At 36.4% G+C, this 15,692-nt stretch overlaps 4 protein-coding genes and 1 non-coding gene across 5 annotated transcripts; 1 reads left to right on the forward strand and 4 right to left on the reverse strand.

Annotated features, from left to right (window-relative positions):
• Positions 1-254: 254 nt before the first annotated feature.
• Positions 255-1,442, forward strand: BUR2 (Bur2p; the record flags this gene model as incomplete). The annotated part of the gene is made up of 1 exon (XM_056224331.1): positions 255-1,442. One exon carries the CDS (start codon positions 255-257, stop codon positions 1,440-1,442), a length of 1,188 nt encoding a protein of 395 aa, XP_056078260.1.
• Positions 1,443-1,463: 21 nt separating this feature from the next.
• On the reverse strand, positions 1,464-2,945 carry ADY4 (Ady4p; the record flags this gene model as incomplete). Its single annotated transcript, XM_056224332.1, has 1 exon — positions 1,464-2,945. The coding sequence occupies one exon, from the start codon at positions 2,943-2,945 to the stop codon at positions 1,464-1,466; it is 1,482 nt and encodes a 493-aa protein (XP_056078261.1).
• Positions 2,946-3,471: 526 nt separating this feature from the next.
• Positions 3,472-3,572, reverse strand: Smki_12.trna7L. Its single transcript is given in 2 exon segments — positions 3,472-3,515; positions 3,535-3,572. It is a non-coding gene; the product is annotated as a tRNA-Leu (tRNA).
• A 7,078-nt stretch (positions 3,573-10,650) lies between these two features.
• On the reverse strand, positions 10,651-13,089 carry ECM22 (Ecm22p; the record flags this gene model as incomplete). Its single annotated transcript, XM_056224333.1, has 1 exon — positions 10,651-13,089. One exon carries the CDS (start codon positions 13,087-13,089, stop codon positions 10,651-10,653), a length of 2,439 nt encoding a protein of 812 aa, XP_056078262.1.
• Positions 13,090-14,710: 1,621 nt separating this feature from the next.
• Positions 14,711-15,286, reverse strand: CDC42 (Rho family GTPase CDC42; the record flags this gene model as incomplete). Its single annotated transcript, XM_056224334.1, has 1 exon — positions 14,711-15,286. One exon carries the CDS (start codon positions 15,284-15,286, stop codon positions 14,711-14,713), a length of 576 nt encoding a protein of 191 aa, XP_056078263.1.
• Between the last annotated feature and the right edge of the window lie 406 nt (positions 15,287-15,692).

Genomic DNA, 15,692 nt, shown 5'->3' on the forward strand with positions numbered 1-15,692 from the left:
AAAAGCCGGATATAACCCTATATTTTCTTCTTTTGACCTATCTGTCGTTTAGCACTCTTATTTTCATAACCTATCCAACATATTCTTTTGACCTAGGTCACCCGTGAAATTTCATTTCTTAGTTTTCAAGAAAAGAAGAAAAGCAATTGAAAGAATCATTACTTTTATTACAAGTACGTAAAATTGGGAGTTGTAATCATTCCTTTACAGAAAATATTGTATATTCTTTGCATATAATTACACACACCAAAGTAATGTCTGCTACTTCTTCAAGTGGTGACGTAAATAAAGTTCTAGTTTTACCAAAGCCAACGACTAATGCATCACCACCACCAGCATCGAGTGGGTTTAACGCAAGGACCCTGTGGCCAGATCTGATAGAAACTCCAGAAAACCGGTGGGTTTTTGAGTGCAAAGATATTATCGAAAAGATAGGGACTAATGAACCGATAGCATTGGAAATGAAGAAAAATATGGAAAAATGTTTGATGTATTTCTACACACTTAAGAAAAAACTGAACCTCTTTGATCACACTTACACAGCATCGTGCATTCTCTTCTATAGATATTGGTTTGTATATGGAATACCAACGACGATAACCGAATGTATACATATATCACAGGGGATTCTGGTGACTGCATGCAAAACGATGGAGAATAATAGGCCCATAGAGGCCTATGTTAAGGCTACCTGTGATTTTTTAATGCAAAGTGTACCGTCTTTGAAAAGTCGAACAAATATCGATAAACTGAAATGGGAATTCAGAGATAAGTTAGTGACAAATGAAAAAAAAATCTTGTGTTTATTTGGATTCGATTTAAATATTGGTAATCCAAAGGAGTTAATTGAAGAAGTATTCAGCGGCTATTATAGATTCAACAGGGATCACAATTTGCCAGAAAATTTCAAGAAAGCTTTTCCAAAAATTCTACAAGAATCAAGAAATTTTATGGTGCAAGCTGTCACCCAACCCGTTTCTTTATTGTGTGACGGTTTCACTTTCATCGCTTTATCTCTCATATATTGTGGTTTAGAGTATAAAAAACTTGTCGACAAAGATTTCAGATATCCAAAAAACTTTTTTAAGGATAGATTTCCTATTGAAGTCACGCCGGATAATTTCGCTAATATCTTCACCGATTATAAGTTACTGGAGGAGAATTTTTTCAATTTGAAAAGTAATAAGGGTGCCAAGTTACAAATTGATGCAAGGATGATCCATTCTGTGATTGATGAAAGTATAAATGTGGAAAATGAGACTTCAGAACTCTCTGATCCATTCAACTACGACTTGATCAAATCTGGTGAGGTGAAAGAAGAGTTTTTAAACCATATTGAAACTAGGGTTGCAGATTTATTAGAGAAGACTAAACAGGAAAGTACGAAGAGAAAGGCTAAAGACCCTGTAAGAGTCCCAGATGCTAAAAAACCCAAAATATAAAGCAAGAGTAGCAGTTTTTGTTTAAGAGAGTGGATCGATAAAGGCCTCATATATACATAATAGAATATCTGGCAAATTTCCTATGTTATCCTCGTAGCAATATTTCCAAAACTCAATCCAATAATCATCAGTTTCTAAATCTTTAGATGAATCCAGGTGCAGCTTTTCCTTAAGTTTTGATTTCATTTTATCTATTATTATTCTCGGATGTTTAAATTGATAAATGTGCGGATGGTAATTATCGAGAGATTCTGAACTGTCATTATCTTCAGATACTTTTTCAGCAACGAGTAACTTCCCCTGTATAGTGGTCAAGAGCATCCTGGGCAATCGAAATTTACTCACTTCATCAGGGCTCTCACAAGCATCAATAAGATTTTCAACAACAGACAAACATTCTATGGTCAAATTATCCGTTTCAGATGGTGTTTCAGATGAGAATTCATCATCTTGCATATAGTATAGCTTTACTACATAAAAAAATTGGATGACTTTAAACTGAACCCCTGGCGAAAGTAATAGGCTTTCTAGAATTTTATTCAAGCAGCATATTATTTGAGGATCATTCTTAAGTTTGAGGGTTATTGACAGTATATTTTTCTGAATTGCTTCGTTAATATGGTCACTGTTTACCAGTAGCCCAATTCTAGGACCAAACGCATCACATTCACACTCCCAGATTTTGCTTCTCAAAATGGCTAACATTTCTTCAATTTCTGCACAACATTGAAAAAAATGGCTCAAAACAAAGTTCTCATTGATCTTTGATAATTTGAGCGAAAACCTATCCATCGCGTCAAAAGCAGCGCAGTATAACGCCTCGATAACATCGATCTCGTCCAGTGACCAATGCCATTGTAGTGATCTTTTCTCCTCATTTAATTCGAAATCGTGAGAATAATTTGTATTTTGCCTTTTGATAAAGTTGCTTAAATTATTACCCACTAATGTTTCATTTTCTTTCAAATCAACGAGGAAACAATGGCAGCACAGCAAGGATACAAATAATTCGCAGAGTTCAAAAAAATTTCGAATTTTTTCGTCCGCAATACTTGCAAACAATCTTGCTTTTTTAGAGTATGCAATGAATTGTAAACACCAACGAAACGATTGAAATGCGAGGTTGTAATTTTTATCTATATGGGCAAATACTCCCTGAAATAACTTTATATATAGCACCAGTTCTAGTTTCCTTGTTGTCTCCGGGTCGACTTTCTCTTTCTTCAATATTTTGATGATGTGTTTTGGGCCCATTGAAAGATTGAAGTTTAAAATTTTGCTTAAAGCTTCTTTCAGAAGGTGATTGGTTTGAATCCTTAAAGGAGATCTCTTTTTCATAATGGCAAGATCATAGAATAGGACATGGTATGGAATATGAAGGGCTAGGAAGTTTCTCATCAAATCACCGTCATATTCTTGTAAATTTAGAATTGTCTTCACAGCTTTCTTAAATTCTTTTCTTGAACTTTTACTAAAAGTTTGGTAATCAAAGTCCATATTCATTATATGTTTGTGCACAGTTTATGATATATGAAGAATAAATAGGGCATATATATAACTTGGTTATCTATGTTCCTGTAAGTGATGAAGTTGTATCATAGCAATTGCCAACTGTGCTCTTTTGTTAAAGTGCAAATCATCATCCCCAATAAAATATAGTAAAATAGAAATCGAAATAGCGTCTAATCAGCTTTCTTCAAAGTTTAATTGAGGTGGAACCTTTGTGGTCGAGCGATGATTCAATTACTTGACGTCATTTGTGTATCTACTATTGTTCCATTTTGTGGCGCTTAAATAACCCGGCAGGCAGAGTCCAGTATTTATTTGGTCAAAATCCTTTCTGCTCATATAAAAGTTATGCAGAAGGAACATGTTTTATTTTCTGTCACCTTCTTTGAAGGATTAGATTCTTCTTTTTATCGCAATGCTCTACGACAGCTTTGAAAGCTTTCTTTATCTTTGAGAACTTTGAGTACATTCATTACAACCTTATAGGAACGATATGTAATCAGAAGGACTTTTAAAAATATGAGAGCTAAGGGATTCGAACCCTTGCATCCGAAGATATCAGAGATTTTAGAGGTTAAATCCACCTAAATCTGACGCCTTAAACCACTCGGCCAAACTCCCATTCTGTGATGGAAGTAATAGAAGATAATTTTAGTTAGGTCGGCTCTTTTTTAGTAAATGTTTTTCTTTGCCTGCGGTTACAGTAATTAAATTGCTAGTTAATTATCATATACGGTGTTAGAAGAGGCATAAAGATTGAAAGTGTTGTAATATAAATCAACTATCATCTACTAACTAGTATTTACGTTACTAGTATTGAGATATTGGCGAATTTTGAGATGATTGTTGGGATTCCATTGTTGATAAAGGCAATAATATTAGGTATGTAGATATACTAGAAGTTCTCCTCGAGGATATAGGAATCCAATAAATGGAACTCGTAATTCTACATAATTCTGTATATGCTTTTATTGTCATTTTATATTTGTCAGTCATTATCCTATTACATTATCAATCCTTGCATTTCAGCTTCCACTTATTTCGATGACCGCTTCTCATAACTTATGTCATCTTATAACACCGTATATGATAATGTACTAGTAGTATGACTACTAGTTGATAGACGATAGTTGATTTTCATTCCAACATACCACCCATAATGTAATAGATCTAATGAATCCATTTGTTTGTTAGTAGTTTAAATGTTTTTATTGGAAGAGGTTTGGTTAATACGTCTGCAATATTCTTTTTAGTCTCGATATAGCATACGTGCAAATTATTTCCTGATACTTCATCTCTGAGTCTCATTGCTTTAGTACCAAAAAATCTGTTTCTAAATTTCTCTTCATTTTTGGACATAACTATACTGATTGTAGATTTACTGTCAGTAAGTAATCCTTTAGTAATTGGTTTTTTGTTAAGTTCTTGTACGAGGTAACTTAGATTATTTAATAACGGAACAGATTCACTTATTGCGTGTATTTCTGCTTCTGTAGTCGAAGTACATGTCAATGAAGCCTTGGTGGACTTTCCTCCAATTACCTTTCCATTAAGTAGAAATACGTTGCCAATCTGTGATTTATAATACGGTTGATTGCCGTATGAGGCATCGCTTATAACAACTAAATTATTTGCTGGCTTAGTAGATTTGCTTTTGTGCCATATTAGTTGTCTATCTCTCGTATCCCATATGAACTGTATCAATTCATATGTCATATCTAACACTTGCTTGGATGGAAATAGTATATGTTGTGCAAGCGTGTTAATGTAATATAATAGGTCGAATCTAAACTTATATCCAACGTATGACGCTAGACCTATTAGTTTTTGCATTTCATGTACCTTCATTTTGTAATCATCTTCTTCTAGTTCTAGCTCTTCCTGGTCTATGTAAAGGCCTGGTTGGCCTGGAGCAGCAAGTTTCTTTCCTTTAGGGTTCAAAGGTACGTTTATTTTGGGTAGTTTTTCAGTTAGAGAGTTTTCCATACCTAACTTCATGTATTTACCTCTCTTATATTTGATTTCTAATCCGAGAATGTCATATTGTATTTCATCATTATCCTCACCTAGGTTTATAATCTTCGTATCATACTGTCTCTTAAGTTTTTCTATAACTTTCTTATTTGCATTTAAGTCCTTGCTAAATAATATCATATCATCAACAAATAAGCAAATTGTCAATTGACTATTCTTAAATACACATGACCATCCACGAACTTCTTTCATATCACATTGTTGTATCAGATATGATTTAATAGTTTCATACCAGTTTGCACCACTTTGTTTCAAACCATAAAGTGATTTCCTCAAACGTATTAACTTGTTATTCATTCTCAAATGTGGTGGGGGTCTTATGTATAATTCTTCTTTAATGTCTGCGTACAAGTACGCCGAGGATATATCTAATTGTGTAATAAAATAGTCATTGTCTAATGCTAGAGACAGAGATGTCATCAATGCATAATGGTGTACAGTGTTGGATTGCATACCTGAGTCATACGTATCGGGATGTTGAACGTCACCTCTTGCAACAAATCTAGCTTTATGAGTTCCGTCGCGTTTCTTGTTGAAGATAAACATTGAGTTTATTACCCTTTTAGGGTCTATATCTTCCCTGTCATAATATCTGTCTGTATCCCAAGTGTTCATTTTTAGTAGTTGATTGATTTCTTTTTGATATGCTTCGATATATTTTTCCTTTTCTATAATATTTTTATTGTATGTGATTGCTTCGTCATATCTTAAGGTTGCTCGTATCGGTTTGATTGATTTTACTGTTTTTACAGCTGCGATCAGCAGTATTCGTTTCTTTGACCTTGGAGGTTCTAAACTACGCATATTCTTTGTATTCCATGTGTCTCGTGATACCTCAATTTCAGTTTCATTATCTTCTAATGATCTTTTCTTGCTATTGATAGTAGCGGAGATATTAGAGTCATCCATACCACCCAAACTGGAATTAGTTTGACGAGAATTGATCGGGGGAAGTTCTTTAAATGGGTCAGGGAATTCGGTAGAAAGTATTGGAGGTAGATCAGGGAGAGGGAGATCAGCGATAATAGATTCCTCGATATTCTGTTCGGGACGAGTAACTGGTGTTTTTATAGGGGAAATATGGTGCGATGAGTCCTTTTTCAGTGGATAAGCATCGATTGAAGGTGGACGGTGTTTGGTCCTTTTCTCAGTCTCTGGATCACTTATCTGCAAATCAGTTTTGTTGCTGGTACCACCCAAACTGGGTATCGTCACGCCCTTATAGTCAGCATCAATGTCACTTTGTGAGTCTGAGTCACCGAAATCATTAGATGTATTGGCTTGATACGAATGTTGTGTGTCGGGTTTGAACAAAGGAGTAAGTAGAGGAACATCTGATTTATTTATACCACCCGAACCGGTACTGTCGTTAGCAGCAATTTTTGGGATGCTAGATCTCTTCTTAGACGGAAGAATATTAGATTCAGATATGTTTGGATCAACTTCTCTGGGTGCTCGAGTCTTGGTTTTAGAAATAGGCGTTGATTCTTCAGTATGAGTTAAAGGAGGTGGGGAGTCAGTGGGGATTGGTACTTTTGGAAGTACATTTCGTTGGTGGTCAGGATTCAATTCAATGTCAGATTGATAGTCATGGTCGGATTCTATGTTGAGATCATTTGATTGTTGGATCTCATTTGACGCAATGAACGATTGATAAGAAGCAGTTAAACGATTCAAATCGTCATCGAAGGTGAGTGCGTCGTAATTGAATTGGTCTAATCTGGATTCCTTGCCTTGAAGAATAACGTAATTAGTCGTATCTACTGTCTTCTTCAAGGATGGGAGATAGATGATATATCCATAAGAATTTCGAGATGGATGTAGAGCATAGCCAGTGATACCACGAGGGTGAATTTTTGAGTCAGGGTTGTGGTTATTGACTATGACGGGTTGACCGAAAGGTAACAAAGTACTGATGTCAAGTCCTGCCAATCCAGCGTGTTGTCTTGCAGATTTTTTGCTTTTGGGCGAAGCTAGTGAGTTCCTTACGATAGTAGAGAATTCGACTGCTGAAAACCATAGATGATTCGGTAGACCACTACATTGCAGTTGGGTACGACAGTCATCTAATAGGGTACGGTTTAGCCGTTCAGCGATACCATGGGCTCTGGAATCCGCTGTGGTTGTATAACATGGAGTTATACCATTTTTTTCAAGGAATTTATGGAGAGTTTTGTTAGTGTACTCAGAACCACGGTCCATTTGGATAACCAGAACATTAGACTGAAACTGGTTTTTAATGAAAGCCAGTATCGTAGTAAAGACATCGAGAATAGAATCCTCGCGACGGTCATGTAATGGATAAACCCAACGGAATTTGGTTTTTTCATCAGTGAATGAGATAAAATAGGATGGTGCGCTCTTTGGTAGGTTGTGAACAGGGCCAAATATGTCCGTATGTAGGTATTGAAAAGGTTCATATGAATTTTGGTATTTTAGCCGTGATCCTTTGATATGTCTGTGTTTGGTGCTTTTACCGATTAAGCAATCGGGACATTGATAATTAGTAGCGCTAGACCAATCAACATCAGATTCATTAAAATACGTAATAGTGTTCTTTTTAAGTGAATATCTAATTGTCTGGGCATTGGCATGTGCAAGCATCCGATGAATGAAAGGATAAGGATATTTGTGTGTTCTCTCACTTGTGTGAACATTATTGATTGTGGGTATAGAGATATTCGATGGAAGCAAATATTTTTTAGATACCCAGTAAAAGTCGCCATATTTTACGATAGGTGCAAGTACAGTGCCGTCAGCTCGTTCTAATACGTTTTTGGTAAAGCATGCTGTAATATCTATTGCAGCCAGTTCATTTAAACTGAGTAAGTCATAGGCTATGTTCGGGGTGTGCAATACCTTTATTGATGTTTTGGTGTCGTCCTGGAAGTGAAATTGAAGATCACCAACAGCGTTAATCGGGATATTTCTTTTTTGAGCATCAACTACGTTTATGTCAGGATTAGGTGATGCTGAGTGTATGTGATGGACGGATCTTATGAGAGTTCGCGATGCTCCTGAATCAAGAAGAAGGTGTCCAGGAAGTTCATCATCATAATGATTCGTATGATTTATGGTAGATTCAGTAAGTTTCTGGCCTAAGGTGAAGGTCGTGCTTATTATTCAATTGAATCGGTCCGGTAGTTGATTCACCGATGGAATCGTTGTCAGTACCGGGAGAGTTTTTAGATGTGAATACGTTATGAGCCCTGGCTGTTCTTGATTTCGAATTATTTGTTTTTTGGGAACTTCGAGTTATAGCTTTGGGTTTGGTCGTATTCATGTAAGTTCGAGAATCATTTCTCTCATCACTCGGATTTCTCCTGTAAGAAGGTTTGCTGCGTCTTGATTCCTGTTGTTCTTCATAGATAGCATGGATGTCTAAAAATAGTTCAGCAACTGTCATATTTAGATATCGATGACGTGTGTAGCGTAAAAATTTGTATTCGCCAGATAGGCCTCTCATGATTAGTTGGCATGCTACTTTGTTATTGATGTGAATGCCATTGTTATTTAGTCTGTCAATAATGTTTGTGACTTTTGTTTCAAATGCTTCTGCAGGCGTACTGCCATTATATTGCAAATTTGCGAGTGTCACGATGTCATTTGCCTCTTGATTATCAGATTGCATTTTTTCGATGCTTTTCGACAGAATTTTCATGATATCCGTATAATCAATAGATAGGATGTCTTTGACCCAGGTGGGTAGGAACTGAGATGGAGCGAATAATTGAAAAGTGTGACATAAGAAGGTGAGTTCATTATCTGTCATCTGACGTACTACTTTTCCGGTTGTTGTCGGAATAATATCACCGAGATTTGAATTTTGCAAAAATTTAATGTATGTTTTAACCCAACTTAGGAAGTCATTAGGTGAGGTTAAGATTGGTGGTGGTCTGACATAATTATTAGTGGATGTCATATTAGACTTCGCTGAGGATGAATCAGTGAATGAATTTTCAGACTCGGGTGATGAAGTGTTTCGATGTGTTCCATCAGGTGGTAAATATTGTGTAAACTGTGAGTTTGACTTAGATGGAACATACATGGGTGTCATTTGATAAGGTGGATACGGCATCAAAGTTGGGTGCCCGTATACTTGCCAACCAGAAATATTGGCTTGTTGGGGAGTCATCATGCGCTGCTGTGGGAGCGGCCCATTTTGTGGCAATGGTACTTGATCAGCTGGAGGAGAGGCATGATGGTGGTTCTCTGGAACAGCAGACGAGTGAGGTGTCGTTGTCTGTTGAGAATGAGCCTTAGTGGAAGCCTTCTCAAATTCTTGAATTTTGGAAGCTGAAACGTCTAACGGATCTTGATTTGTGTGGACTTCTGTAGAAGTAACCGAAGCACAGGCGCTACCATGAGAGATTGGCGAATTTTGAGATGATTGTTGGGATTCCATTGTTGATAAAGGCAATAATATTAGGTATGTAGATATACTAGAAGTTCTCCTCGAGGATATAGGAATCCAATAAATGGAACTCGTAATTCTACATAATTCTGTATATGCTTTTATTGTCATTTTATATTTGTCAGTCATTATCCTATTACATTATCAATCCTTGCATTTCAGCTTCCACTTATTTCGATGACCGCTTCTCATAACTTATGTCATCTTATAACACCGTATATGATAATGTACTAGTAGTATGACTACTAGTTGATAGACGATAGTTGATTTTCATTCCAACAAGTATATTATCATATACGGTGTTAGAAGATGACGCAAATGATGAGAAATAGTCATCTAAATTAGTGGAAACTGAAACGCAAGGATTGATAATGTAATAGGATCAATGAATAACAACATATAAAACGATGATAATAATGTTTATAGAATTATGTAGAGTTGCAGATTCCCTTTTATGGATTCCTAAATCCCCGAGGAGAACTTCTAGTATATCTACATACCTAATATTATTGCTTTATAAAAAAATGGAATCCCAACAATTACATCAAACTCCACTCTTATCTCAGAAAGATAGCTATCGAATTTAGTGGAAACTAAAACCGAAGGGTTGGTATGTTGATAATTAATGTTTTAGTAAGTTGTAATAATTTAGAATAAGTCGTTCTTTCTTAATTTATATTGGAGAGGTATATAAAACACACGCTGATGGATTATATTAAGCCCAATGGTTCAGACATAATTCGAAACATTGATGGTAGGGTTTTGGTGACAACTCATCTTCTTATATACTAAGTTCTGGACAATTAATAGATCTTTATCTTATTAGTGCAGGAAATTCTATAATTAGAATTTCCCTACTCCATTTAAATTGGTATCACCATAAGAATGTTAGTATTAATTTACTCAACATCATTAGTATCATGTTAAAGAATGTCCGTCATCACCTACTCCAATTTATAGGAGGAAACGTATAGTTCTAATCACTTATCCCACCATGGTAATATACTAGTAGCATGGTTGCTAGTCAATAGATGATAGTCTGTTCTTATTCCAACACTTTTCTCTATAATATAAGAGGATCTGTTTTTACTCTTACTTAGTGATACATCTTAACCACCAATTATGAACAAAATATACTTATGAAAACAAGAAAATTTGGACAAATCAAAACTAATAATTCACTCATTAAAGTTTTATATATGTAGTAGTGAGCTATCAAAAGAAAAGAGTGTATTCTAACAGTTCAATAAACTACATAAAAGCAGAAAAGTTTGTAGTGGTCATAGAAGGTAATCCCCCCCCTAAGAAGTCCAACATCATATGCATGCCACCTCCTCCGCTGTACTCATCAACGTCCTGTGGTAAGACTTGTGATACGCTATCCAAGAACCATACTTTATCTTTTATTTCCGTGGTATAACCTCTTAATAATGTATAATAAGACCTCATTATTCTCATGGCGCCTAAATCCCCTGTCATTAATAATGCTAAAAAGGTCCTATCTAATAGAGCAGGGAATGAGAAGACTCTTAACATAAAGTCTAATTGATTTTTTTCACGATGCAGTTTGTCCAAATATGCTAACGTTATCAAATATGGTGAATCAATTTCTACAGGATATAAATCTGCTATACTTTCATCAAAGCATACTAGTTCCGAGATCGTATTGTTATTGTTGTTATTACCATTATTGTTGCTATCGCTGTCATTAGTATGGTTGGTTTGATTGACTACGGCTTCTCCCAAGTCACTCAGATCGACGGATATCAAGTTAAAAAATTTGGATGTTTCCGACAGGGGCCAAACTGCCGTTAATATCGTTACAGCACCTTTAACATGGAAAATCCACGCTGTTGGTGAACTACTTGAAGCATTTGCCAAGGAATCTAAGATTAGTATTAAAGCACTAGCTACTAAAGCGTCTGTGTTGTCATCTGAAATCTCTAGCACAGCCTCTCTGAGCAGCCTCAATGCTTCCAAGCGGTGATTAGATACGTAATTGTCCAAACCAGTTTCAGTTCTTGACAGGTGAGTCGCGCTAAAGGCCAAAATTGTATGCATCAAGAAGGGGAAATGGAAAGCTAAATCCGGAATGTAAGTGCTCCATACTTCTGGACCAGAAATACCTGCTTCGGTAATGGTGTGCCATACGTTAGTACAGTAGTGATGGAAAAGCTTTAGATCTACCAAGTTTAAATTTGATTTTCTGGACAGTCCAATCAACTCGGGAATTAGTTGTGAAGTTTGTGAAGCGTTTGAATGAGGGGATGATTGTTGTTGAGTATGAGAATTTGATGAACGCGGAGACAACGTCTCCGAATTGGATAATAGGTCACCCATTGGTGACGTCTTTAAAGTAGGAGAGTTTCTCAAAGCAACCCCATTGTCTGGTATCGACAATAACGACTTTGTGGAGGTTCCGTTGGATACCCCCGTGGAGGGAGATGCAATAGTCTGATCTATGGAGGGCTTCGTTAAAGTGTGCGTGGGACTTATTGTGAGACCTGTGTTGTCAATTATCAAGCTTTTGTTACTGGAGAGCATATCCGATGCATTTACTTTATTCACATTTCCTTGAAGCAAGTTATTGCCTGGGTTTACAGCATCTGTTTTAGTATTATCCAACGGATTTTTCGTAAACTGCTTGTTTTTATTTTCCTGTTCTTGTTGCATATTCGCCAATGCCTCCTCCGCTGTGCTAACTTTGATGGCTCTGTTATTAGACGTGGCAAGTTTGCCTAGGTTAAATAACTCTTGAAATTCAGACGCCATCCCATTTGCTGTGCCCGATGGAAATAACGTATTGAAACTTTTCATATTAAAGTTTAGTCCCATCTTATTTAATTGCGCTAATTGGTCAAAGGGAATATTGCTGAATGGGGATTGAGTTCCTTGTTGTTGCGGAAGTTGCTGCTGTTGTTGTTGTTGAACCTGTGGCTGTTGTATACCATTCGTCACCGAGTTTTGCCTACCCGGTGAAAGTAGACCGTTAAGGCTGCTGGACAAATTCATTGCTGTTGATTGAAAGTTAGGTGTTATCGGTATACTCAATGGTGAATTTCCCGGTATGGTCATGTTCGGGTGGTTGTTGTTAATCATTGTATTCGGCGCTGTTTGAGTTGAATTGTTGTGCGCTTCACCTCCACTCGTATTACCGTTGATATTATTGTTGCCGTTATTCACTAAACTAGCTAATAGATGCGGTAATAAAAGAGTCTCCATATTGTTGGATACAGATGGGGGAACGCTACTTGGCACGTTACTTTGTTCATCAGTGCCGACGTGTGGCAATAACTGTTGCTGTAGTTGGACTTGTTGTTGTTGACGAAGTTGTTGTTCTTGCTGATGGTGAAGCTGTTGCTGTAATATAATAGTACTGTCACTCAGATGTTTCTTGCCTACTCTATCTTGGGCTGTTATTGAAAACTTTGATGTCGAAGAATCTTTCCTTCTTCTTGGCTGGATGGGACTGTAAACACAATCCAATTTCATATTTGTACATTTTTTGCAAAAGGGTTTGCCTTCATCACATTTCACTCTTCTTCTCTTACAATTGTCGCAACCAGTCTTGGACTTATTATGGAACTTTCGTTTTCCTGTCGACGTCTTGCTTACTCTCTTGCCTCCAACCTCAATTAATTCAGCATCCTTTTCTCTTTCTTGCCCAGCATGCCCATCATCAGAGGTCATGATTTTTTAGGTGAAGATCTATAGATAATCGAAACGTAAACTTTAAATGAAAAACCGTCCACTTGTTTATATTATGTAAAGGTAAAGGCAGGGAAGAAATGTAATTTGTGCCTTTGAAAAGTGGAGGTCCTGGTTGCTTCTTCTTTGAAGATGATTGATTGCGGTGACTAGTTGGCAGATGATGTAATCGTCAATGCAGAGAACCCTTGCTTTTCCCCAATCGTAACAAAAAAAACAGGGGGAAATAAACTATTAGATAGTACGAGTTCGTTAAGTTAAAAAAAGGCTATAAAACTCGATGAACGAATGATGACGGCCAACATCTATTGTTCAAACTTGCCTTCGTCGAGTTAATCGAATGCGCTCGTTTAAAATTTTCCGACAACCAGGATGAGGAACGAGTCATAAATCAAGCCTTTCGGCCCTGTCGGTTGAAAGATCTGTAAAAGTAATAATTGATAATGTACATAGAAGTGAGGGATTTCTATTTAAAGAATTGTTTATCACAATTCGGTATAGATTGCGGTTAATTTGTTAGATTGGCATGCAGATTACATGCATTTTCGTTTGTTGATGATTTTGTCGTGTTTTCTGTCTTGCGGGTGTTTTTTCATATATTGTGCATAAACATTAAAATGAAGAAGAGGTAAACTCAAGTTGAAAAAGACTATAAAACTCTTATAGAAATGGTAGCTACTGTCAAACTAAGATACAAGACACAAAACATTCATATTACACTCAAAACCTAACCACTTTTGATGAAGTTTATCGAGATGTAATCTCTCAGAAAAGAACCTTTTCTGCTAGCGCCACTCCTACCCTTCTCAAAAAAGTCCTGTTCACATCATATTTCGTTCCTGTAGTGATGATAGCAAAAAAAAGCATATGGTGAAACTATATACGCTTGCATCTACTTTTCGATGAAAGATATGAGACCACATACTATATTAAAAAAGTAACATCAATATTGAATTCTTCCTTTGGAAGGACTGTTTTTCTAGAGTATGTTTAGATATAAACTGGATTTATGCTTTTTCGAATCCAGCTTAGAATAGAATTTGTTGGAATACTTCAAAAGGTTTTGGTAAAGAAGTAAAAAAAGACTGCAATTGCTGTTATTTCCGTGAATATACAAAGAACCTGGTCTTGCTTTTGAAGCGCTTGAGAAAATGCCCATTTTGGGTTCGCGTCATTAGCTTGCGCCTTGCTATAAAAGATGATGGGTGACATTCTCAAAGTCATTTTCCTGATACACCATACACATCCGTAAAGGGTTTAGTTACTTATTCTGAGCTTGCGCATAACGAACGTATGCGACGAATTTGTAATAAAACAAAACAGGGAAATCATATTTTTGATGTTGGTAGAGGTCAACAAAAAGGTAGAGCAGGCGAATATCACGTTTAACTTCGAAGAGTATGAGCCCTGAATGTTTGTATCTTTCTTTCTTATTGAATGAAGTTTTACGTTCATTTGCTTCATGCAACTCTGAGGCAAAAAACAGAAGAGAATCAGCATTAAGCAAAATAAACAAAATGAAATACAACAGTAAAAGGATAGGAAATTGTATATATAAGCTTAGAGATATAAACTAAGAAAAGAAGAGCATATACTAGTATGACTACAAAATTGTACATTTTTTACTTTTCTTGATAACAGGAGGTTCTAAGGCAGCCACGATAGCTTCATCGAATACGTTCTTCAGACCACGTTGTGTTAATGCCGAACATTCGACGTATTTTACTGCTTTCAGTTCTCTTGCTAGTCTGGAACCCTGTTCTGATGTAATAGGACGTAATCTTTGTCTTTGTAACTTCTCGATAATTACTTTGTCATCTCTCAAATCGATTTGCGTGCCCACAACCAGGCATGGTACACCGGGACAATGGTGATGTACTTCAGGGAACCATTTTTCTTTAACGTTTTCAAAAGATGGTGGGGAAATTACACTGAAACAGACCAAAAATACATCGGTGGAAGGGTATGACAGGGGCCTCAATCGATCATAGTCTTCTTGACCGGCCGTATCAAACAAACCTAGTGTGTATGGTTCATCACCAATCATCACAGTTACCGCATAATTATCAAACACTGTTGGAACATAGTCGGCTGGAAATTGATTCGTTGTATAGGAGATTAATAGGCATGTTTTTCCAACAGCACCATCACCGACAACAACACATTTTAGAGTTTGCATTTTGTGAGAGAGCTATTGCGGTTAATTTTGTTATATAAGCTTTTTCTTTCTAGTTCGTTTATTAGCCTGTCTTCTTAAGAAAGTGGAACAGTATAATAATTAACGGATATGATTCTTTATTGTGATAAAAGAAGCCTATTTCAAAAGGTGAAGAATTATAGAGAAGACTAATCAGTATATCTCGGTATGCGTGGAATCTATCTTATCAAAACACTTTTCTTGTCCTTTTTCTAAGAATCTTGTCTATCATCGATTAATCAACCTTGTTTGCTCTTTTTATCACTTTACTTTTTCCCATATCTTGTTTCATTCGGAAGTTCTCAAAACAAACGAGGTTACCCGCCTGAAGCTTAAATGGGTGATAAAGAATGACATTTATGCAATTTGTAAGATATAACGTGCCGTT

The sequence above is a fragment of the Saccharomyces mikatae genome, assembly GCF_947241705.1.
Source record: "Saccharomyces mikatae IFO 1815 strain IFO1815 genome assembly, chromosome: 12".
In the NCBI taxonomy this organism is placed as follows: domain Eukaryota; kingdom Fungi; phylum Ascomycota; class Saccharomycetes; order Saccharomycetales; family Saccharomycetaceae; genus Saccharomyces; species Saccharomyces mikatae.